This window comes from Sus scrofa, chromosome 3 (assembly GCF_054392235.1).
Source record: "Sus scrofa isolate SSC_HxYL_T2T_F1_AM1 chromosome 3, Sscrofa_HxYL_maternal_Yorkshire_Landrace_v2.0, whole genome shotgun sequence".
NCBI classification, from domain to species: domain Eukaryota; kingdom Metazoa; phylum Chordata; class Mammalia; order Artiodactyla; family Suidae; genus Sus; species Sus scrofa.
The window spans coordinates 61330616-61355696 of record NC_139385.1 but is presented as its reverse complement, the minus strand read 5'-3'; the positions used below and the strand labels follow the sequence as shown (position 1 = coordinate 61355696).

The 25081-nt window shown below is 51.9% G+C and overlaps 1 protein-coding gene across 5 annotated transcripts in view; it reads right to left on the bottom strand.

Annotated features, from left to right (window-relative positions):
* FHL2 (four and a half LIM domains 2) overlaps nt 1-25081 on the bottom strand; it is an 88752-nt gene that overhangs the window by 2248 nt on the left and 61423 nt on the right. For all 5 annotated transcript variants that reach the window (XM_085018507.1, XM_085018508.1, XM_021087113.2 and 2 more), the window contains 4 exons: nt 16482-16659; nt 6226-6400; nt 3840-4009; nt 1474-1660 (listed from right to left, as the gene is read on the bottom strand). In XM_085018507.1, the coding sequence (XP_084874633.1) occupies nt 1474-1660; nt 3840-4009; nt 6226-6400; nt 16482-16637 (688 nt within the window). In that variant the 5' untranslated portion in view covers nt 16638-16659. The remainder of the gene's footprint in view (nt 1-1473; nt 1661-3839; nt 4010-6225; nt 6401-16481; nt 16660-25081) is intronic.

The following is a 25081-nucleotide window of genomic DNA, read 5'->3' as shown; positions in this document are numbered from 1 at the left end:
ACGTGGACACAAGTCAGGGCTCCAGCGACCGGTGGGAGGAGGGAGGTTGCAAAGCTGTGTGGACAGCAGGGAGGGAACAGGAAGGGCAGAGCATTTCAATTCGGGGGCTGGACTCCCATGCCTAACCTCATGGAGTGCTTAAGGTACCCTGCCGCCTATGACCATGTAGTTGGTCCGTCTAGCCACCAAGCAAGAAAATGCAGGCAAACACGGGGTTCTCTTTGGTGAAATTTGGATCACGAATTCCAATACTTTCCAGAAAGAACGGTTCAGTTTGCCACACTGAGAACAAAGGAACCACATTGGCTACTCCATTCCTAATCATTGGCGGTCTCAGACTAGCAGAAGGTCTGTGGTTCACCCCACAGTTGCTGCCTTTAGTAACATAACTGCCTGGGCCGACCATGGGGCAGCTTCAGCCTAATCCCCCTGGGACGGTGATGACAGCGCTGGGCATAAACCCAGCTCTCTTTCCTTTTTGGCTGCACCGAGGCATGTGGAAGTTCCTGGGCCAGGGAACGAACCTGCACCGCTGAGGTGACAACACCAGATCCTTAACCTGCTGGGCCACCAGGGAACTCTGCCAGCTCTCTTTCTGATACCACACTCCCTCTGCTACTCATGGAGCCATACAGCAAAGCTTTTCACCTCTCTCCCTAAAGTCTTAAATGCTAAGGTACTGACTGCCTTTACCAACCCTAGACCCCTAAGGGCTCTAAGAGACCTGAAGACCACAGAGCCTGGGCTCTGGCCCTGAGGCAGAACCAAACCAGGGATTTAGGCCAGAAGGTCTCAAGCTTTTCTGTGTATCTGAATCATCAGAGAAGCTTTTAAAAACTCTAACACACAGGTCATCTCCGTAACAATCAAATCATGGCCCAGGCAGCTGACATGTTTGAAGCTCACCAGGGGTTTAAAAATGTGAGCAGGACTTAAATTCATTGAGTAATAAAAAATAAATAAATAATAAATAAATAAAATGTGAGCAGGACTTGAGTCTGCCTGGCATCTACTCTCCACACTGAATTATTGGCAAGTTCTGTAGTTCAGCCAGATTTGGGCTCTGGCTCTGCCCCAGTCTTGGGGGATGGGGTGTGAAGGAACAGCCTGGAGCCTGCCCCCACCCTGCAGCTTGGCCTCGGTGGGAAGGTCTCCCTGAGAAGCCAGGGAACATCTGCTCCTCACAGCACAGCCGCGGAGCCTGGAGACACCACCTGCCCCATGCCTGTGCGGCTGTTACATACACACAGCCTGCGGTTTGGAGGAGAATCCACGCAGAAGCAGAAATAAACCTGTTGAGAACAGACCAGAGCGTTTCCGGGAATCAGGTGAGCTAGAGGGAAGCGGTCAGGTGGGGACCAGCAGCGGGACAGAAAAGCTGGTGTCCCCAAGCTGGGGAGACCCAGAGAATCCAAGCACAGTGATTCACCTTTTTGACCTTCAGAGGCAGGGGCGGGGCCCCGGGACACTCACCACTGATGGGGTTGGCGCAGCCTGTACACTTCTTGGCGTACAGGTCGCAGAAGCAGCCCAGGCAGTAGGCGAACTCGTCACGGGACGTGAAGCGCTGGCCGGACAGTGGCTTCTTGCAGGCGGTGCACACGAAGCACTCCCTGTGCCAGGGCTGCTCACGGTACGTGACGCCCCCGCTGGTGATGGGCTGGGGGTGCAGAGGGGCCTCTCAGCTTCCCGCAGGGGCCCGCTCCCCTGCTCATCTGGCTACCGCCTCTGGAGGACGCGACGCAGGCTCCTCGCCCAGGACACGCCCCCCTCCAGACGGGCCCCACCCCTTCCCCAAGCTTCCAGGCCTCTGCTGCAGACCAAAGACCCCCGCTTCCACTTCAAGGCGCGAATACCAGTATGTCTGCCGGGACAGCGCTGCCACCTGGTGGGCAGGTGAGGCTGGGAGACTGCGGCTCGAGGCTGGGGTTTGAACTCACCCCTTGACCCTTTCAGCCCCTTTGTACAGACCCTCTGGCCTCCAGGATTACCCTCGCGTGGAGGAAGGAAAAGGCTTAAAAGACACGGTGGGAAGTTCCTGTCACGGCTGAACGGTTAACCAACCGGACTAGCATCCATGAAGATGCAGGTTCGAGCCTTGGTCTCCCTCAGTGGGTTAAGAATCCGGCGTGGCCATGCACTGTGGTGTAGGTCGCAGACGTGGCTGGGATCCCGAGATGCTGTGGCTGTGGTATAGGCTGGTGGCTACAGATCCGAATGGACCCCTAGCCTGGGACCCTCCATATACTTCGGGTCCGGCCCTCAAAAGACAAAACAAAAACAAAAAACAAACAAACAAAAGATACGGCGGGGCTGGCCGCCACCCTTGGCCTAGCTCCTTGGAAGGTGTGGGAAAGAGGAGCTCAGAGCCTGCCTTCTCACCCCATCTTGTGGTCTTAGGGCACTGGGAAGCCACAAGGAACAGACTGTGCCTCGATTTCATCTAGTACTTTCTTTTCATTGGCTGCTATTCGTATTCGTTTTAAGATGGACAAAGAACAGAACCAGTGAGGCCTCCATCGATGGGGGGCCTCGGCCTCATGGCCGAGGGCAGCAGAGATGGAGTGCAACCATGGCACATTCGCACGTGCGTGCATTTTGCAGCTTTAGTGCTGCTGCGTCATCGCTCCTTCCGTCCTTCCATGATGACAGATATTGCTTCCATTTGACATAAGTAAACTGAGACCCAGAGAAGCTGGCTCACCTGAGCACACACGGCTAGTTAGCAACAAGTCAGGAGCCAGAGAGCCTGCACCAGCTTCTCTGCTGTAAACCATGACGAACCACACAGTTATGTAGCCCCAGATAGTTTGCTGGGAGCAGACTCTATGCACCTGGGCTGTGAGGTCCCTGGATGAAGAGTTGTGTCTGAGACGTTCCTGTGCCTGGAAAGCATGCCCCTGACACCCAGCACCCCAACTCCGTATCCCCCCTCCATCACCATCAGCCTGCGAGGGGCTCTGCAGGACTGAGATACAGGAGCGGGCATCCCACCCAAGGATGTAGGGTGAACGCTCAGAAGAGAATCCTGGGAGAGAAGGATTTTTTTTTTTTTTTGCCTTTTAGGGCCACACCTGTGGCATATGGAGATTCCCAGGCTCGGGTCGAATTGGAGCTACAGCTGCCAGCCTACATCACTGCCACAGCAACGCCAAATCCGAGCTGTGTGTGTGACTTACACTACAGCTCATGGCTCCTTAACCCACTGAGCGAGGCTAGGGATCGAACCCACAACCTCATGGTTCCTAGTCAGATTCATTTCTGCTGCGCCATGATAGGAACCCCCAAAAGGAAGAATTTAAGTAGTAAAGGAAAATGGAACTGAGACAGGGAACTGAGACAAGGGCTCAAGGCAAGTTAGCAATGCCTGGCCGTGGGTAGGTGCAGGCCAGGCAGTAGCATGCCAGCCAGGGTGCCGCAGTGCAGGGAGGCAGCTCCACGGGACCCACAGGTGATTCGGGGCAGCTGCAGGCCCAGAGCCCAGCTGGCTGGTGACAGTGGAGCGGTGGGGAGGGGGGGAACAGCCTGCAGGGTGCAGGCCAGCCTGATTTCCACTTCTGCTCCCTGCCCCACCCACCACCAGGTCTAGGGCTGGTGTCTTGTTCATGCAAGGAGAGAGTAAGTTCTTCCCTTTAATGTCAGGTCACCAGCACATATTTGGAAATGTTCTAGAAGCAGAAAGGAGAAAGGATGTCCATCTCAGGTGACCTCAGAGTCAAGGGATGAAGGGAAGGCAAGCCAGGTGTCACTCCTCAGCCTTTGTGTCTTACAAGCCAAGCCCCTTGAGGAAGGGCCACTAACAGGTGTGCAAGGGCGGGGGCGGGGCGTGGGGAAGGTACCTTTTTGCACTGAATGCACTGCAAGGCGTGCTGCTTCTCATAGCAGGGCACACAGAAGTTCTGGCCGTCCTTAGGGATGAAGCTCTTGGTCCCAATGGGCTGCTGGCAGCGGTGGCAGGTGAAGCAGGTCTCGTGCCAGCTGCTGCCCTTGTATTCCATCTTGCGGGTGCCTGGCAGGAGTCAGAGAGGAAAGAGCAGAGTCGTTAAGGATGGACTGGGGGACCTGGGATCCGTGGTCCAGTCCTGGGATTGGCAAGTCACTTCGGCTCCCCAAGGCTGGGCATCACTTCTATTTTCTGTGGCGGGGGGGATTCTTGTTTCACAGCAGCACACCCCGCTCCTGGAGCAGAATCAATATCTGTACAAACTCAATATTTATGTGTTAAAGAGGGTGATGATGAACGTTAGATGGAAAACACTTGTCTCTCTCTCGGCCTCACAGAGCATGCCCAGAGAGCGGGCACAGCTCAGACCCAGCCTCGCAAAGCATCAACCTGGAGCACAAGATCCCCATGACAATCGCCCGCCTGGTTCTCAGCGGGATGGAAATGGGTGGGTGTCAGTGCATCAGGGTTTCCCACCTGCTCCTCAGGGAGGAGCCTCTGCATCACCCACTTGGCACAGCCGGCTGTGCAGACCCCGCTGTGATGAGTCTCGGTGGTTAAAATCCACCCACCTCACTCACACTTCCGTTTAGTAGTGTTCTGATCTCATGACATCATACTTCATTTGAAACACTATTATCAGTTGATGCCTTTACATCATTTCTCAGGTGGCTATGAAGTTCTCAAGAGCTGAATGCCTCTGGTTCACCCCCTCCCCCGCTCCCCATGAGCTTCATTCACAGCTCGTGGCCAGTGAATTCGTGGCCAGAACATTTGTTCTGATGTTTTCCCCATTCTTTGCCAAAAGGGAAACTGCGTATTTATAGAGAGATGGTTCCAAGACTGACATACATGCAAAGCAGTGCTGCCAGCAGGGGGCGGCAAAGCCCCTTCATCCAACCACCTGCAGATGTGGGCCCTCTTCCTTGAGGAAGGGGTGTCTTTTTCTGATTCAAAGTAGTAAGCGAGGAACCAGAAACCCAGCAGAGCTGGGTGACAGCGTGAGCCTGTCCGGAGGCGGTGGTGCGCCTGCCAGGTGTGGTCGGGAGCCAGCATTGCGGTCTGTGACCATCTGTGATGTTCCCGGAGGCGGAGGCGGGGGAGTGGCTGAGCTCTGCACTAAGTGTGAGCTTCTTGTCCTCTTTGTCTAAATTCACTGCAAAACCCACACTGTTTTCATCTTGATTGGGTTGTAGAACTTTCAAAAATCAAACCAAGGAAGGAAGCTAGCTCTCGTCTAGTTTTTTGGTTTTTAAAAAAATATCTAGTGCTTGCATTTCTTTTCTGCACACATCAGGCCTTTCCTGGACACCCTGCCTCTGGTGCCCAGTCCATTTCCTGGGCCATTTCCTGACTTTTCTGTTGAAATCAGCTCGTCCTTTGAGACGGCATCAATGTGACGGCCCTGAGGGTCCCTTTCTCGGCTGCCCTGCTCTGGGCTTGTGCCTCCCTCCCAGCAGGTGCCAGCCAAGCTCCTCCACCGTTTCCCTGTGCAAACCCCAGCGGGCGAGGTGGCGAGGTGCACGTTCCTGGAGAGGAGGGGGGCCATCGAGGACCAGCCGGCCTCTTGGAGGAGGTCTCAAGAATCTCAGGGAAAATTCACATCCTACTGTAAGATACACTTATATTTGTCTCTGTCCAGACGCCAGTTTACATTTTTCTCCCCAATCTGGAATTTCTGGGCCGTTGCCCTGGGAAGCTGCGCCTTTCCCCCCACATGTGGTCCACGGTTCACTGTCCCGGCAGCTGGGCATCCTTGTGGGTGCTGGTCAGGCTGCATCTGACTCTAAATTACCCCACAGCCTTCGTCCTCTTCACGTGTCAGTGTGAACCCAGCCATGTGGAGTGGGGTGACTCTGCAGGTTACCTCAGCTTCCACAAACTGCCATCAAACCCGAGCCCTCGACCTCTGTGGTCAATGAACCACCCAGGGACCATATTTTAGGCTCTTCTCACCCTCACTGTATGTGTGTGTGTCTAACAAGATTTACTTTTTTACATCCTGTACTGAAACATTGCATATGGTATCTTTGTCTATTCTGTGTTTTCAATAAAGATTCCGCTCTCCCATAAAACTAAGCTCCTACCCCCAAAAGCAAAAGATATTGTCTTCTCCTCCCCCATCACCCGAGAGGTCACCGAGCATCATTCCTGGTGCTTGACCAGCTGCAGCCATGCCTTCAGGACAGGACCTGCACAGGGGTGTGGCTCTGAAAGCCACTCCAGCCCAGCAGGCATTTGGAGCAAAGATTCAGGGCAGAGGGGAGTGGGTGCAGTCCCACCTGGCATGATGGCCTTCCTGCACTCCTGGCAGCGGGATGAGTACTCCTGCGAGTAGCAGTCAGTGCAGAGCACCTGGTCCTCCTTGGCAGCAAATGGCTTGTCCACGAGGGAGCTCCTGCATCGCGAGCAGTGGAAGCAGGCCTCGTGCCAGTGCCGGTCCTTGTAGGATAAGTCCTGCAGACACAGGGCACACAACATGGTGAGGGCCAGGGTGTGGGGGCCATGGGGAGTGAGGGGACATGATGGCCCGGCTGGGACGGGGCAGGTGGATGCTTGGGGCCGCTTTTAGACTGGTGGAAGTGAGAGATGCTGTTGAAAAACAAGTGGCTTTCCTCTGGGACTCTCTGTCAGAAACAGGCAGCAAGTTAAAGTCCTCAGTGGTTCTTCCCCTGGACACACAGACCACGGGGTCCTTTGGCCGCAAGGAAGGTGGGTGCCCCGACTGTGGCAGCAGTGACTGTGGTGCCCTGGGAGAGGGGCCAGGCTAAGGATGAGGTCAACCAGGTGGAAAGAGGGTCGGGACAGATTCCCAGCAGGAGCCACCAGCTGTGCATTGAAGACCTGAGGGTGCAGAAAGCTGGGCAGAGAAAGGGCACAGACCGAGAGGGTGAGAACGAGGGGCGCAGGGGGGAACTGTGCCCCAGGGCACAGGCTTGGAGAGAGCCAGCTGGCTGGACCAGGAGCCTGTCTGCGTGGAGGCCGGTGCCTATTCTGTGGTGGGAGAGAGTGGAATGAGTGCTGGGCTCGTGTGTGACAAGGGGGCGTGAGGTGGGGAGGAGGCTGGAGCAGAGACGGTGGCACAGACAGACGGCCCTGCAGAGAGTGGACAGGCACCAAGAGGGACGGACAGAGACGTGCCAAGAAGAGAAGTCCTGCTTTTCAACAAAGAGTGGGAAGGAGAAATGAACCCAGGAGAGAAAACAGCGTCGGCTCTGTGACACCTGTAGTCTCGCCTGAGGAATGACAGGAAATCTTCTCATGTGTGTCTTTTAAAGTGCAGTGTGAAAGTGCCAGCACAAAATTATCAGACCCTGTCTACACCCAGCTGTCCCCGGGACGGGATTATTTATCCACTGCTTTAGGGTTCCCAGCTCTGACCCAAGGCCATCGTCCCCTCCAAGTGAGGCAGGAGCAGAGCCACAGGCCCGGCTCCCCCGCAGGGCCCCCAAATGCCTGCCACTCCCGCACACGGTCAGCAAGGCATCCCTGGTGCCCAAACCAGGAAGCCGGCATGATGCTGAAAACACACATCCTGGACTCGATTAGAAAGCCCCCAACACCCACTAAACCTGGAACCCAAATTGGAACAGTCTCTTTGGCTAGAATACCAGGGTGTGTGCATGTCTTCCCAGAGCCTTGGATCAAACTAAAGTTATCTGACCTTGTGATCTGTTTGCACCTTGTTCTAATTCAGGCAATTTTGAAAAATACAAAGAGGAAGCACTCTGAAAACAGCTGGGTGGCCCTGGACAATGAACCTGCCCAGGTCCCTCACATACTCCAGTGAGAAGCCTGCTTCCTGCAGCAGCTGGGGGTCAAGTTATGGCCAATGCAAGACCATCAGGAAGGAAGGTGACAAGCGTAGGACTTTCTTAGGACAGGACTGAATGCCTTGTTTCTGAGGTTGCCTCTCCCCGAGCCCCTGCACCCTAGGCGTGGGGATAGAGGCTGCCTCTCACTGCTCCCCAGTGCCTGTCCCCTCCATACTGTGGACCCGACTGAGGGGCATGTTAATGAGGGCCTGAGACCACCTGTGTCTTGCATTTTTGGCCTCAAGTACTTTCGGGTGTTTTTTGTTTTGTTTTTTGTTTATTTTTGCTTTTTAGGGCTGCACCTGTGGCATATGGAGGTTCCCAGGCTAGGGGTCAAATTGGAGCTGAAGCTGCCAGCCTATGCCACAGCCACAGCAACACCAGATCCAAACTGCGTCTTCCACCTATACCATAGCTCACGGCAACGTCAGATCCTTAACCCACCAAGCAAGGCCAGGGATTAAACCTGCAACCTCTTAGTTCCTAGTCGGATTCATTTCCACTGAGCCATGACAGGAACTCCTGGACTATTATTCAGCCTCAAAAAGGAAAGAAATTCTGACCCACACTACAACATGGACGAACAGTTAAATAGGTCAGTCTGAAAAAGATACCGAATTATTCCACTTCTATGAGGTCCTGGAGTAGCAGATTCTCAGAAAGCAGATGGTGGAGCCAGGGGCTGGGATGGGGGAGGGTGGGTTAGTGTTTAGTGGGGACAGAGCTTCAATTTTGCAGGAGGAGATGTTTCTGGAGGTGGACAGTGGTGATGGTTTCACAATGGGAGTGGACGTACTTAGCGCCACTGAACTGGCACTTAAACTTGGGTAGGATGGCACATTTTATGTTGTGCGTATTTTACCACAATTAAAAAATTAAGTTTTGATTATTACATGGCAGGTGAAAAGTACCATTTCAGGAGTCAGGGCGGTTCCCTGTGTGTGGACTCGTTACCTGTCAGGATGGTTACTGGGAAAATGCTATCGAGTGTTTCCAGGCTCCAGGAGCCCCCTGGAAGAGCTGAGAGCCCGGGGTGGGGGGTGAGAGGGGGAAGGGGACCAGGAGGCCTGCTTCCTGCAGGAGGGTCAGCACTGCACATACAGGGGCTGCAGGCTGTGAGTGGGACGGGGAGAGAAGAGTATGAGTCTCAGGGCATCTGTCTTTGGGGGCTGACCTTCAGAACAGCCGAGGGGACCCTCCAAGGTCAGTACTGTGAGAGCAAAGCCACCAGCTGTCACCAGAGGCCCCGGATAGCGAGTTCCAGGAAGACAAGCAGTGTGTGATTAAGGGGGCTGGACTGTCATGGGAAAGCTTATTTTGAACCTTCTTGTGGGAGTTCCTGTTGTGGCTCAGCAGTAACGAACCTGACTAGCATCCATGAGGACACAGATTCAATCCCTGGCCTTGCTTGGTGGGCTAAAGATCTGACGTTGCCGTGAGCTGTGGTGTAGGTCACAGATGTGGCTTAGATCCCATGTGGCTATGGCAGTGACGTAGGCTGGCAGCTGCAGCTCCGATTTGACCCGTGGGCTGGGAACTTTCTTATGCTTCAGGCACAGCCCTAAAAAGACCAAAAAAAAAAAAAAAAAAAAGAAGCTTCTCATGGATCAAAAGCACTGCAGAAATGCACTTTTCCTAATCCTAATCCTAACCCTAACAGTAACCCTAACCCTAACATTTCAGGCATGAAAACACAATAGCTAAGTTAGTAACAGCTGATCTGATGACAAATGTTGGATGCTCGCAAATTCCTCCCTAAATCTTGGTGCCACCTCCCTGCCCTTGTAAGACTGCAGGCATCAAGGCAGCACTTCTACATCCTCCAGAGGCCCAGACCCTCCCGAGGCTGCTGGCCACTTGGTCACTTGCTGTCCTGTGTCCTGTCCTCGGGGGAAGGACTGACCACACTATGATGACACTGAAGAGCCGGCCTGGCCCTTCCAGGCTGGTGACAGCAGCCACCTCAGGAGGCTGGTCGCCACCATCTTGCTCAGATGCCATCTCAACTGAGTCACTGGACATTCATTCACGAGGAACGGCCCCTTCACAGCTTCTCCCTCCCCGGCCCCTCTCACACATGTGCACACACGTTTCTGCATTAACACTGAACAGTCCTGAACATTCAAGGATGTCTGATCGTCTCAAACCTTCTGATGCAATGTTTTCCCTGAAGATAAATCTCAACCTACACCCACGTCCTCGAATGCCACGGTCAGCCACAAACAGTCTCTGAACACTGAACACACCAGAATCCTGTCAGTGGTGGGAACAGAACTGGTGCCAGCTGCAGTCAGTGACAACTGTCCCAGGCTGAGGTCAGCTGACACGCAGGCAGGTGGGAGACCCCGGTCACTGCCCTGCACACCTGCTGTGCCACCAGTGCCCTCAGAGACCCCAGGCCTGAAGGATTTCACCCCAGCAGTTAAACTCAAACCCTGGCTCCGCCGTATGCCTGCCTCGGCTGTGAGCGAGTCATTCTCCACTGCCGCCCATGAAGCAGGGATGACGACGAGGCATCGACCAGGGTCCTGGCACAATGTAGCTGCTCAGGTCAGAGTCCAGCTCACGAAGGCAGTGCCAGGGGCCCCTGGGCTGAGATCCCACTTACTCCTGAAGACGGGATAGTCAGACACCCTCCCCTAAGCTCCCGGCTCTGACTCAGTCCCTCTGCTCTGCACAGTGCTTCCCACCTCCACGGTCCTTCTCAAGCTAAAATTCTTTCTCTTAATCCCCTCCTGCTTGTTTGGAGCCCAACAATAACCCCACAGAATTAGGGCTTATTTCTATTTTACAGGTCAGGAAGTTTTAACACAGCGATGCTAGAACACATAGGCCTGTTCCCTCCCACGGGCCCATGGCCGCAAGGAGCTCAGACACAGGTCAGCTCCCGTCTCTACCTGGCCCACAGCATCTTTACAAGTGGGTCCTGCCCAGCCTCACCTTTGCCCTGGGCTCCTCAGTCACCCCCAGCCCTGTCCATGCCAGCCCTGGTCTTGGGGCCCCTCTCCCTGTCGCTGTGTAGCGTGAGGGATGCTGGCCCTGCAGGACCAGGTACCACCCCACAGGCACCGGGAAGAGCCCACGTCACACATCTCGTTCAAGACAACGGAAGGAAACCCTTGTATGATGCTGAGCCCTCAGGTCCTGGTAACTCTCCTGCTTGGCTCTGACTTTGTGTGATCCTTAGAAGTTTAAGTCTGAGTCTAGCCGATAATTCACATCACCGCCCAGTCCTGGACTCCCTTCCGTGGGCGCGGAGGTGGGAAACGCTGCCCTCTGTGCTTACTTGGGGCTCGCGGGACTGGACTGGAAAATGGCACAGAAAGACCGAGGCTCCAGATAAGGCTGATCGAATGGGGAGCCCGGGCCGAGCAGCGCGGCCCACCCTGAGGCGCGTCTGAAACACGGCGTTCCAGCGGCTCTTCCTCTCGGTGTGTTCGCAGCTCCAAGAGTTTCCGTTTTTGTTCTCAGTACCCAGCCAGTCTTGTCTCACTTAATTCTGTCATGTACCCCACGTGGTCCCCAAGGATACCATTTAGATGCTAGAAGCTAAGTCTGGACACACGGACTTTCAAGAAAACTTTGACATGTCCTCGAAATACCCTGATTTTAAGGTTCTCTGGAGAGAGAGAGTGAAGGAGGAAAGAAAGAAAGAAAAAAATCTTCGACACATCCCAGAAAAAACACTAAGGCCAACCTTGTGCACACAGAATGTCATAAATTGCAGCAAAATGTTTGATAAATAATGTAAGATTAGACCCAAACACTTCCTTTCAGATTTTCCATTTTTCCATTTCAAAAACATTCCCAATATGGAATGCACCCTGGTTGAGACTCAGCTGAGCCTTGGCGCAGGGTGGGGGGAGTCAGCAGCCCAGAGAGACCCCTCGGCCCTCTGCCCCAGTGAAGGCTGGCAGCTCTGGGCAGCCGGGTCACTCACCCCTGCTCTCCACGTCATCCACCCCTCTGGGCTGGGAGAAATTCAGCTGCTGATTCCCAAACCAACCTTCCTCAAAGTCAGGAGATTTCACCTATGGCTGGGCCTGCAGCGCCATCCAAGCTCAGGGCTTTGAAAAGACGTTCTGTGCCGTGAGACTGTCAGGTTGAGGTGTTTGCAGTGGCACAGGCATTCAGACCCTTGAAGGAGGACGATGGTGGAAACGGTGGCACTTGCTTCGTGCAGCCCTGTGCTAGGCATCCCTTGGATGGCCCATTTCATCACCAACACAGTCCCATGAGGTCGGCAGCCCTGCGTTCAGATGTAGGAACCCAGGCTGGCAGGTGGCACGGCTTCTGCACGTCACACGGCTGTCGCAGGTGGACTGGGGCCATCAGCCGAGCCTCAGCTGGGTGGGCACTAGGTCACTGCTGCACACTGTGCTTTGTGCCCTAAGGTGACCCTGCTATTCCCATGCACTGAGCTTGGCCTGTATTTACCCCTGCTCTGCTTTGTTCCCAATTCTGAGGCTCCTGCTTTAGACATTTCCACTAGAGAGACTTCCCGTTTCCAGGAGAATGCCTAAGGAAATATACGTATCTTCAGTCCTCATTACAAACTCCGTGGACAAATTTCACGGAAACTCGAAAAAGGTGAGTCACCCATTAAACACTTAAAAATCTCCCAAACAAATAAAAAAGTGCCAGATTGATGAGCTGCATTGTGAGGTTGTATCTGGAGCTGCAGATTCTCCCAGAAGAGCCCAGAAAGGCCAGCACAGCAGCTTTTCTCCTAAGGCAGCCTGGCCAGGAGCCTCTGAAAGTGTCACAGGGACATCCTGACTTACCGCCTTTGTCCTCTGTCTCAGAGTGCCCTGGTTGCTTTCTGCCCAACAATCCCAGAATGTTTCTGTCCTTCAGGAACTTTCCAAACGTGGGCTGAGAAGCTGTTAGAGTTTGACAGGTGGACTTGCGCCAAACTGATCGTGGATGCGATTTTCCCATTTAATTATGAGGAAGCTGGAAAGAGTGTTACAGGAACACAGTCCTGGTCACCGGAAGGGGCCGGGAAAAAGGGGGGAGGCAGACGCCTCCTACTCAGGACAGACGGCTGATGGGTCCCCCATCTCACCACGGAGCCCAGGGCCGGTGTCCACCCAAGGCTGTGGGACAGGACCCACTGCCTCTCTCTCCTGCCTCCTGACCCCATAACCCTGGGAAAATCTTCAAAGGCTCCACCTCAGTGGCCACTCTGTGAAAACAGGATGAAGAGCGGCCCCCACGGCGGGGTCGGGGGGGGGCGTCGGGAGGAGTTTAGTCCTGCAGTCACGGCACTTTCCAGGCCCTGCAGCAGTAATCGTGGGGTGGGGTAGCTTTCGAGGCTACCGCTGGAAGCCAAGCCTGAGAGCTGGTTTTAGACCTGCCGGTGGTCCTTTGAGTTACTGCGTCTCCCTCTTCACGGCCCCCTCCGGACACGTGGGTGCGGGGGCCTGGTGGCTCATCCAACTTCATGGCGCTGCTCGCAGAGACCCGGAAAGCCCATCGTCTGAGCCAGGGGTGCAGCCCAGCATTTGCTGAAGGCCCTGTCTTGCTGATGCAGGACCAGTGCTCATCTCTGCTTGAGAAACTAACTCCTCTTTAGTTTCTTGACTTTCTGAAGCTCAGGATTTAGGTAGACCCATCCCCCCAAGACATCTGCAATCAGGCCAAAAGGAATGATTTTGCTCATGTCCATAGGTGTCCAAGAAAAATTTCAGTAACAGCCTCAGGTCAGAGGATCATGAAACTGTATCTGCTGTCCACTACCCCACTGGCCATAAACATGAATCATTTGACCCTTGGGGGTCACAGCATTTCCTCAGGGTCTCTACACAGAAATAAAGAACTTAACTGAGCGTCTGCATGGAAATGACGCTCAAACACAGGTACCGTGGGAGCAGGTCCTGAAGTCCTGCCTGCCTCCTTGAAAAGACAGTGGATACCCACAAAATCAGCCTTGTCCCTGAAGGCGTGCCAATATTTTTTTATTTTACTCTACTCTGTTCTGTTCTATTCTATTCTAGTCTTTTTAGGGCTGCACCCACAGCATATGGAAGTTCCCAGGCTAAGGGTCGAATCGGAGCTGCAGCTGCCGGCCTACACCACAGCCACAGCAACGCCAGATCCGAGCCACATCTGGGGCCTACACCACAGCTCATGGCAATGCCAGATCCTTAACCCACTGAACGAGGCCAGAGGTTGAACCCGCATCCTCATGGATACTAGTCAGGTTCATTACCCCCTGAACCACGGTGGGAACTCCTGCCAGTATTTTAAATCATTCACACATCCTTCAGAGGGAGACCAAGTGGGGCTCGTGGCACCCCTGCTATTTTCAGACAAGTAAACGGCCACCAGACCTGCCTGTTCAGTTTTCTCTCCCCAGCCCCTCGCCTACCAGGCTTGGGGTTCACTTCCCAAAATGCAGGCATGTTTTTCCCGCCCTTGCTTCTTCCACAAAGCCAACTACATAATCATTCCTGAAAGCTGAGAAAACCATCCAAAGAGTCAAAAGCCCCAAATGGCAAGTGTAACTGCAAGTTCACCTCTCTTTTCCTTCCAAAAATGCGCAAAATCGCATGGCGTAACTCCAGACAGTGAACAGCTCTCCGAGTTGAAAAGTTCAGTGCGATTAATGCCCGACTGTGCAGCAGTCTTGTTGATTTTGGCCCCATTGAGGAGATTTTTGTTTATTTGCTCATGAAGCATGTACTGACGGGTAACTGATTTCAGGGTTCTGTCCACTACATGACCTTGAAGAAATGCCTGGTGATTTGTGGTTTTGTTTTTGCTTTAGCCACTAGCCAAGGATGCCTAGCCCCAAATCGCCAAGACATCTCCTTTAAACTAGAGTTGTTCTTTGTCAGAATAATATCTGAACCTCTCATTTACTTACGTAAAGCCTTTATAAAATAATAATTTTCTCTGTGTCTTAGTTCTTCCTCAAAGTGGACATTTTTATTGATGCCTCGCTAATGAAAACTGATAAGAAGATAGACTCATAGACATAGAGAACAGACTCATGGTTGCCAGGGGAGAGGAGAGGGGAGGGAAGGAACGGGAGTTTGGGATTAGCAGGTACAAACTATGGTATATATGATGGATAAACAACAAGGACCTACTGTACAGCACAGGGAACTCTACTCAATATGTTGTGATTAAGCATAATGGGAAAGAGTATTTTAAAAAAACAACGTATATACATATATACACAAGTGAATCGTTTTGCTGTACAACAGAAATTAGCACAACACTGTAAATCAACTGTATTTCAACGAAATAAACTTTTTAAAAAAGGGAAAAAAAGGAGTTCCCATTGTGGCTCAGGGGGTTAAGAACTCGACTAGTATCCATGACGATGTAGGTTCCCTCCCTGGCCTCACTCAGTGGGTTAAGGATCTGGTGTTGTCACAAGCTGCAGCATAGGTCGCAGATGTGGCTCGGATCTTGCACTGCTGTGGCTGCGGTGTCGGCCGGCAGCTGCAGCTTCGATTTGATCCCTAGCCTGGGAACTTCCATATACCCCAGATGCAGCCCTAAAAAGGAAAATAAATAAATAAATAAATAAATAAATAAGGAAAAAAGAAAACTGATAAGGAGAGAGGGCAAAGCTTCAGAGAGGGGGGAGAGGGAATGTATTACAGAAAGAACAGTGAAGCAGCTGGAAGAGGAAAGAAGCTTGAATTTATAACATTATCTGCTACTCCTTAGAGCTCTGAGCACCTTGTAGCTACACACCATGAGAACCCCATGAAACAGGCTCCCTGGTTTTATCTCCAATTTAGACATGTGCAGATGGGCACAGAGGGGTCAAGCCACCAGCCCAAGATCACACAGCCAGCAAGACACAACCAGGATGGAATAGGGCAGCTTGGCCTCGGAGATGAATGCCGAGGAACTCAAACAGAGGTCAGACAGAGCTGGAGGTGGGAAGGCAGGCAGCTTTGAGAGAAGCAAGGCCAGCTACTTTTGCTCCTGGTAGCAGCCAAACCTCTGGACATGTTAGAGTTCACACAGGCCAAACTCTGAGTCCTGTTTCCCTTCTGCACAGTGTCTACCTCCCTGGAGCCATGACATGTGGCTTCAGCTCTGCTCAAGGGGCCAAGTCCCCAAGACAGATGTTATCCATCCATCAGTGGTAGATTATCACTGAATACCCGGCAGCAGAAACTGGTGGTGCAGCCACCTTGCTTGCTGCCCGTCCCCAGGAGGATGGAGCAAAAGACGGGAATGGGGAGAAGCCCACAGGGCCACTCAGTCCCCCTGGAGACCCAGCTTACTGACTCCACAAGCAGCCCCACATCCTGATCCTCACACCAAATGGATGAGAGCCCCTGACACCCAGAGAAGGCGGGGCCTCTGAGCCTCCCACCTGTGGGTGCTGGGCCCCTGAGGACACTTGGTCTGCAAATGCTGACCACACAGCACCTGCCTGTGAGTCAGCTCAGAGGGAGTGCCCTGCCCTTGGGGGAGGCGGGACTGGGCAGTGGGTTAGATAAGGGTGATCACGGGGTGTACTCTGCATGCTGGGTACCCCCAGGGAAGTGGCAAGGGGCCACGGCCAAGCCCACGGGCAGAGGCTGGGAAGGCTCTGCTGATGGTCCAAGCCCAGCAGAGGGGACTCAAGGGTGTCTAAGGTGATGAGGACCAGGACTTGCGCAGGAACTGTGTCCAGCCCAGTGTGGGGGACTGGGGGGCTGGGGGAGGGACTGGGCCAGGGAGCATGGGGGCCGAGGGGGGGCCAGTACCTTGCAGTCGCATCCAATCAGCTTCCCACACTCCTCGCATGTGCTGGCGAAGAGGGCCTCAAAGCAGCCCACGCAGTAGGGCTGCTCCTCCCGCAGGACATACTTCCGGCCGAAGAGGGAGTTCTCACAGTGGTGACAGTCGAAGCGCTCAGTCATCTTGGTGCTGGACTTCTGCCACCTACCAGGGAGCAGAGAAAGGACAGGTCCAGGTGAGCATGGAGGCCCTGGGCACATGGCAGTGACCTCCTGCTCTGAGAGGGTCACCTGCACTACAGCGGCTCATCCTCCGGGGGGCCCAATTCACACTGTCCATGGAAACGGTCCCAATTGTCAAGGATGCTTTTGAAAAACTTGGTTGGGGGCAGTTCTGGATCTGAGTGCATCCCGCCTCTTTAAAGTCCCAATTCTTTTTTTTTTTTTTTTTTTCCTGTCTTTTTAGGGCCTCACTTGCAGCATATGGAGGTTCCCAGGCTAGGGGTTGAATCAGAGCTGCAGCTGCTGGCCTATACCACAGCTCATGGGAACGCTGGATCCTTAACCCACTGAGCGAGGCCAGGGATCGAACCCACATCCTCATGGTTCCTAGTCAGATTCGTTAACCACTGAGCCACGACGGGAACTCCGAAAGTCCCAATTCTTGGTGCCCGGGTCAGAAGATGTAATCTCAGGGTGGGGCACAAGGAAGAGTGGGCATCAGAGCCCTCATTCCCGGGAGCCAGCATCTGCTCCACACGTGGGACGAGCTGGCATCTTTCCTTCTCCCCGGCCCCCAAGTCGCAAGGCAGGGGCAGAAACAACATGCTTATGCCTATAGAGACTTTCCCTGAGCTCCCCTTGCGTGACTCGTGTATTTGAACAGGAAGAAACCACAGGGGCCAGGGAGGGGTGTTGGGGGCTGATGACCCTGAGGCAGAGAAAGCATCAGCCTGACCCCGCTTCAGCCAGACGCACCCCCTCCCCACCCCGAGCAGGAAGAGCTGTCCCCAGGCCTCTCTCCCAGAGGACAAGATCATCCTCCTACCCCTAGGGGTCCCGAAGGAGAAAAGGAGAGGCTGGCCTCCACGGACGGGGATCACCGTGGTGGGAAAGGCAGCGACAAAAGTCAGCGGCCTCTCCAGGCCACACCTCGAGCTGCATTTTTCTGGAATGAGTGTGGCGAGTGCATGAGCAGAGAGGCCGGGGTGGGGACAGAGGGAGGCGGGAGGTCTCGGCTCCCCTCCTCCTGGGGTGTCGTTCCTGTACGAACATGCTCAAACCACCCCAGAGAGCACCATCTGCCCTGGGACGGCCAGGTGTGGAGAGAGGCCTCTGCGCCTCTAGAAACACAGGCCACCTTCTCCAGAAAGACCTTCTCAGGGGGCAATACTTCATTTGCTCAAACCGAAAAGTTTTATCAATTATCAAATACGGAGACAGGCTGGCTGTGCCACTCTGAGCCAGGTTTCACGAGCTGTAACTAAACTTGGCTCAATGTTCAGTCATTCCCACCCCCTTAAGAGTGAAATTCCAAAATAATATCCTATGATGCAAATAAAACAATGCTGCCTAGCATTTATTAATGTTGTACTCTTGAGTCTACAAGGTCCTGATAACTATAAGCAAAGAAATGGACAACTTTCAAGCATCCATATTTGGTTACTTCTGTGTTTACAGGACAATTTCTCTGCAAGTATTGAACACGCAGCTGGACACATGTGGTGATATCCACCCCTCTAAAGTGCTCTTCCTGGAATTAAAGAAAACCTTGTCTGGACGTCCCTGCAACAGTATCACAAGATGAGGCTCTTGAGAATTTGAATTTTTGTTCTGAAACCCAACATATAAATATCCTTGGTACAAAGGGCATCTCAGGCTGCAGCGGCGATGTTGCCCAAGATGCAATGCTTTCCTTAATTCAAGGAAATTCAGTAATTCCTCAGTTACTGGCCTTGAAAGTGGTCACTGTTTCATTCATCACAATTGAGGGCTGTCCTGCCAACCTATAGGTTTTTCCAATTAAGGCTGCAGTTTACCTTGAGAACCTTGTTGCCTATTCTGGTCACACAGATTTAAGAATGACTTGAGGATTAGAAATAAGAAGGAAAGCTGCTAGGACTAGAAATGATAAAATTTTTAAATTTGGAAACAATTCGGGAGATAACCTACGGACTACTTCATTTTAGGGACAGAAACACTGGAGGCCAGGAATCTTAATGGGAACAGAAGATTCATATGAGCGTTCCCAAAGAGCCCTCTCACTTAGGAAAAAGAAACTCCCGATCTATACGGAAAGGAGGGTCCATGAGGGTCTGGACAAGCAACTGGACAAGGAGCCAGCCTGCAGGCCAGTAACCCCACTGGCACCACGCCTATGAGGAGCCATGAAGGGGGGCTGTTTCCCCCCAAGGCGATGCCCGAGGGATGCTCAGATCCCTGAGATGTGCGTTCTCCTCCTCTGATTCCGAAGAACCAGGAGGGAAATAATCTAAGAGTGGAAATCATGACAACAAGCAGGGCTCCACATCAGCCAAACAGGACCAAGGCTGGAGGCTAGCGGGGACCACATCGCTGTCATGGATCCCGACTCCCGGCAGGACCTATCTGGCTGAGGCCTGCCTGGAGGGTCCAGGGGCTCCCGTGTCTGTAGGGCCATTTCTGATGCTGGTGGATCTCTCTCCCACCTTGTTGTGTCTTATCTTCTCTAAGAAGTGACTACAGTTTCATTGATTAGGGAGCACTACTGCTTAAGCCAACAGCTTGGGGTATAAAGGGTCAGAGCTAATTAGGACCAGACAGAAACTCCCTGGACGGATTTCTGGAGTTACAAGAGGTGGAAACCCTAAGAGTCAGAATAAGTGGTTTTGTTTTCATTTTTTCTTCTCCTTTTTAGGGGCGCACTCGAGGCATATAGAAGTTTCCAGGCTAGGGGTCAAATCGGAGCTATAACTGCCCGCTTACACCACAGCTACAGCAACTGGAGATCTGAGCTGCATGTGTGACCTACAACACAGCCATAGCAATGTGGGATCTGAGCTGCGTCTGTGACCTACACCACAGTTGAAGGCAACACTGGATCCTTAAACTGAGTGAGGCCAGGGATGGAACCCGAATCCTCATGGATCCTAGTCAGGTTTTGTTACTGCTGAGCACAACGGGAACTCCAAGAAAGTGTTTAAAACCAATTCTTGGACAAAACTTTCCTTGAAAAAGACATATGAACCAGCACATTCATTGCAGCATTATTCACAATAGCCAAGACAAGGAAACAACCTAAATGTCCATCAACGGATGACTGGATTAGGAAGATGTGGTATATATACACAATGGAATACTACTCAGCCATAAAAAAATAACAAAATCATGCTATTTGCAGCAACATGGATGGAACTAGAGACTCTCATACTAAGTGAAGTCAGAAAGAGAAAGACAATTATTATATGATATCACTTATATCTGGAATCTAATATATGGAACAAATGAAACTTTCCACAGAAAAGAAAATCATGGACTTGGAGAATACACTCATGGTTGCCAAGGGGAAGGGGGAGGGAGCAGGATGGACTGGGAACTTGGGGTTAATAGATGCAGATTATTGCCTTGGGAATGGATAAGCAATGAGATCCTGCTGTGCAGCACTAGGAACTTATCTAGTCACTTATGATGGAGCATGATAATGTGAGAAAAAAAGAATCTATACATGTATGTGTAACTGGGTCACCATGCTATATAGTAGAAAATTGACATAACACTAAACTAGCTATAATGGAAAAAAAATCATTATATATATAAAAAAATAAAACCAATTCTTCTCTGATCAAATGCTACCAAATAGGAAATTATTTTACAAAATTGTGTATTTAAGGTTATACTATCAATCTCAAGCCTCTTTTTAATGGGAAAAATTTAGACACCCTCCCTCCCCCACGACTCCATTCTTTTTTTTTTTTTTTTTGGCCTCACCCACAGCATTCGGAAGTTCCCAGGTGAGGGATCAAACCTGGACCACAGCAGTGACAATGCCAGATCTTTCACCACTAGGCCACCTGGGGCCTTCCATGACTCCCTTTCTAAAATCTTTTAAAATGCCTGATTTTTCATTCATTCCAGATGCATTCGTTGAGCTGGAACAGTGTTAGATGTTATGCAAAAGGCTGGAGATAAAAAGATGAATAAGACGCAGGCCCTCCCAAAAGGAACGTACATTCTAGTGAGGAAACAGATGCCCTATATGTATCAGACTCTAAAGTTCCAGGCTTAGCACAGTGATGGAGAGACCTCAGGGTCCACGGGAACCCAGAGGGGACCCTGAAAAGGATGGCTTCCTGGGGAAATGTCACCTGGGCCCAGAAAGGGTTATCCAAGTGATACTGTAGCCAGTGAGCAGAGGCTTTGGAGACAGGAAACAGGTTGGGGAGCAGACACCCCATGAACATGGGGGTGACTAAGGTCATTTCAAGAGTAGTAAAGATAAAGCTGAAAGACAGCTGGGGAAGAGCAGGGCCTGTGGCCGTGATCATGGACATGAGCTAGCCCTGCAGCCTGAAGTCGTGAAGGTTTAAAGTGTGAAGGCCTGACTTTGCTTTGAGGGTTTGAAGGAGATAAAACCGAAAGGCAATGACTCTTACAAAATGTTTTCAAGGAGTCCAAAACCACTTCTGAATCATTTCTTCAAATGAAAGCAGGGCATCTGAGTTCTGGAGGCCTCCTGTACCTAACTGTGCACAAGCTGCTTTTACCCACTCTGGACCCAGGAGCCGTCCCTGCAGGTTACACATCACTCCTGCCCATCAGCTGGTGTGTAGACGACAAACGCATGAAGCAGCAGTGGGCCAGGAGGCACCTGGACCACAGGTGCAACTGCAGACTTGCTCTACCCATAAACGGGGCCCATATCCCAGCTCCTGGAGTTCGTCCCCTCCCCCGGGGGTTGAGTTCTCTCTGACGTCATCCCGCTTCTGGCTCTGAACAGCCAGGATATCTGAGGAAGCCGGATCCTAGGGGACAGGTTTACAGCTTTGGCCTCAGGCCCAGCCAAGGGCGAGAGAGAAAAGTCCCAGGTGTGGCTGGCGGCCTGGAGTGGAGGTGGGGTGGGGGTGGGGGGAGCACTTTGATCTAGAGTCTCCCCAATAGTCAGTGGCAAGGATGCAGGTTCAGAGAGCAGCGGGCAATGTGCAGGGCTCAGCCACGGAGCCTAATGACTGTGTTCAAAGTCCGAGGGCTCACGCATGTGGGCTAGTTTCACCTTCTCAGATGGAAGAGCTCTCCAAGTCTGAGGGCTAGGAAGAGAGGAGAAAAGGGAGGCAGAGAGGTGGGGACAGGAAAAAAAGAGAGAAGGAAGTAGATGGAGTGGAGGGAGGGAGGGTATTTCGAGCCAGGACTGTATGCATTTCTTCTTTTTTAATCAGAAACACTTCTTGGGGCTCAAGGGCAGCTCAGAGGTTCAGGCATTGGCTTGTCCTTCCTGAAAAGAAGGCCTCTTGGGCCAGAGTCTCTGCGAAGCCTCCTCTTCAGCGTTTTGGGTCTTTTTTTTTTTTTTTGCTTTTTAGGGCCGCAAGTGCGGCATATGGAGGTCCCCAGGCTAGGGGTCAAATCGGTGCTACAGCTGCCGGCCCACACCACAGCCATAGCAACGAGGGATCTGAGCCGCGTCTATAACCTACACCACAGCTCACGGCAACACCAGATTCATGAACGCTGAGTGAGGCCAGGGATTGAACCTGCATCCTCATGGATACTAGTCTGATTCATTTCCACTGAACCACGATGGGAACTCCCTCTAACTGGTACTTTAATCTGACCCCAGAGATGTCTTTCTCCTCCCCCTTGAAACGCCAGCATTTTCCTCTCTTCATGCTGCTTGATGAGACTCCGCTAACACCGTGGATTCCTCAAGGGAAGTCTGTGAAAATTCTCAGAGCCTTTCCACACCCCGGGAAGCAGCCCCCGGAAATCAGACTCCCACAAAGCCACACCAGCTTTAAATCCCGCCTGGGTCCCAGGGCGTGTCCACAACCAGAGGTTTTTGGAGACAATTGAGAAAATTGGTCCATGGCATATAGGCTCTTTTAAAAATTGCATCTGAGGGAGTTCCCATTGTGGCTCAGCGGAAACAAATCTGACTAGCATTCATGAGGATGCAGGTTCAATCCCTGGCCTCGCTCAGTGGGTTAAGGATCGGTGTTGCTGTGAGCTGTGGTGTAGGTTCCAGATGCAGCTCAGATCCTGAGTTTCTGTGGCTGTGGTGTAGGCCAGCAATTACAGCTCTGATTCAACCCCTGGCTGGGAACCTCCATATGCCACGGGTGCGGCCCTAAAAAAACAAAAAAGAAAAAGACTGCATTTGAAAATGCACTGTTTTCAATCCAACTGGGAACCATGAGGTTGCAGGTTGGATCCCTGGCCTCGCTCAGTGGGTTAAGTTTTCAGCGTTGGGGTGAGCTGTGGTGTAGCTGTGGTGTAGGTTGCAGATGCAGCTCGGATCCCGAGTTGCTGCAGCTGTGGTGTAGGCCGGCAGCTACAGCTCCAATTAGACCCCTAACCTGGGAACCTCCATATGCCTCATGTGTGGCCCTCAAATGACAAAAGACAAAAAAAAAAAAAAAAAAAAAAAAAAAAAAGAAAAGAAAAAGAAAAAAGAAATGTACTGTTTTCATGACCCCACAGGACACTGTGACTGCCTGTGCATGTCTCTGTCCCCCCTCAACCATCAGGGCTTCCGAGGTGGCAAGTGCAGGTCTTGATAATACCTGGAGAATGAACGAACATACGGATGGATGGCGGGGAGCACAAACATCACAGAGCACAAACATGGAGACCACATTCCGAGTGGAAACAAGGACTGTGGTACATGAACAACCCACTTTGTAGAGCAAAGCCCAAGGCAATGTGGTTTGGAACCGGATGCTGTTACAATCACTAAGGACTGTAACGCAAGAGAGGCTGAGCTGCATTCTTTCTCCTGTGCCTCCAGCCTCACCCCCTTCCGGATACACTGCTGCTTCCACAGCAGGGAGAATTTTTCTTATTGTGTTTGGATGCAAACTCATGTGAATACACAGCTGCAGAGCCTGGGTGAGGCCAGGTCAGGTCAGGAAGCAAAAGCCCTCCAGGAGTTGCCTCAGCCTCTCTGTGTGAACTGCCAGTTGCCTTGACTCAGGCTCCAGGTACCGGTATGGCACGGTGGCTTAGAAATCCGAGACCCTCTCTGCAAAGGCAGGGACCAGAGAACACTGCACCAGTTGATCTCTCTGTGGACAGCGGGAGCCACATCCAAAAAGGTCACCCCAATGCTCTTTCCGTTAGTCCAGCTGAACTATTCCTTTCTTTCTTTCTTTCTTTTTTTGGCCGAGGAAGTTCATGGACCAGGGACTGAACCCACACCACAGCAGTAACCTAAGCCATAGCAATGACAACACCAAGTCCTTTACCGCTAGGCCACCAGAGAACTCCTGAACTGTCTCCTTCAAATAAAAATTCTGGTGAAAGGGAGGCAGGCATCAGCACAAGGGGTGCTGCTATTTAAAAAAAATACTATCCTGTCTTGAAGATCCATTCAAAATCAATTCTGGGATCCTTGGTAAGAATGGCTATGCCTACTGCTGTGGATTTATGCACTAATTTACTGAGCCTTTACTGTGTATAAGGCCAGGGGTTGGGGATGGGTTATGATTCGGTCCATAAACTGGTAACTTTTAAAAATTTTGAAAAAGCATGATTTGTCTACCATTGTTTTATTAGGAAATGTTTTGTGTGAGAGATAGCACTTAAAAATAAGGTGAACTGCTGTCTTTGGGATTATCTTTTGGCTACTCAGTAAGGAAAAGAAATAGGAAATAATGACAGATTTCCAATGTTAAAACCATAGAATAAGAAGAGTGACACTTGTTTCAACATCCTGCAGACTTGTAAATCCCATCAACAAGAATGTATTAAGTAATCTCTATTTTCTGCACACTCTCTAGGAGATTGAGATAAAACACACAGTCTCCAAAAGAGTTTATTCTAGTTCCAGCTCCAAAGAATTTAAATCACCTCTAAGACATTATCTTGTAATTTAATCTCAAAACGTGTCAGTTCCATCAGCATAGGACAAGCAAAATGACACAGGCCAGAATGGTGTGTGGCCTCAGATCCATACTGACACCTGTTGGCCAGGGGTGGGGGGGGCGTGCTGGGGGCCCCGAAGCTGGGGGCCCACCTCTCTCCCTTTGCTTCCTAGGAACGTGTGGGCCAGTTACCCAAGCTTTGATCCACAAGAATGAAAGGAAAAACCCTCACTTTCCTTCGGCGTCTCCTCCCATCTCCAAAAGGCAGCTCACGGTTTACTCTCATCTGCCTGGCTTTCTATCGGCACTGACCCTGACTTTCACGAATTTCCAGCCTCCACACTGGCCTTGCAACCCTGACCCTCATGGCGTGTCTTCAGCACAAACCATCAGGACCTGCCATGACAGGCGTGCACACCTCCTGCAACTCCCTTGGCTGCCTAACTCTTATTTCTTCCACAAGTTGTACCATCCAAACTAGTTGGCCCTAGTTTCTTTTTTTGTCTTTTTTTTTTTTTTTTTGTCTTTTTGTCTTTTCTAGGGCTGCACCGGCGACATATGGAGGTTCCCAGGCTA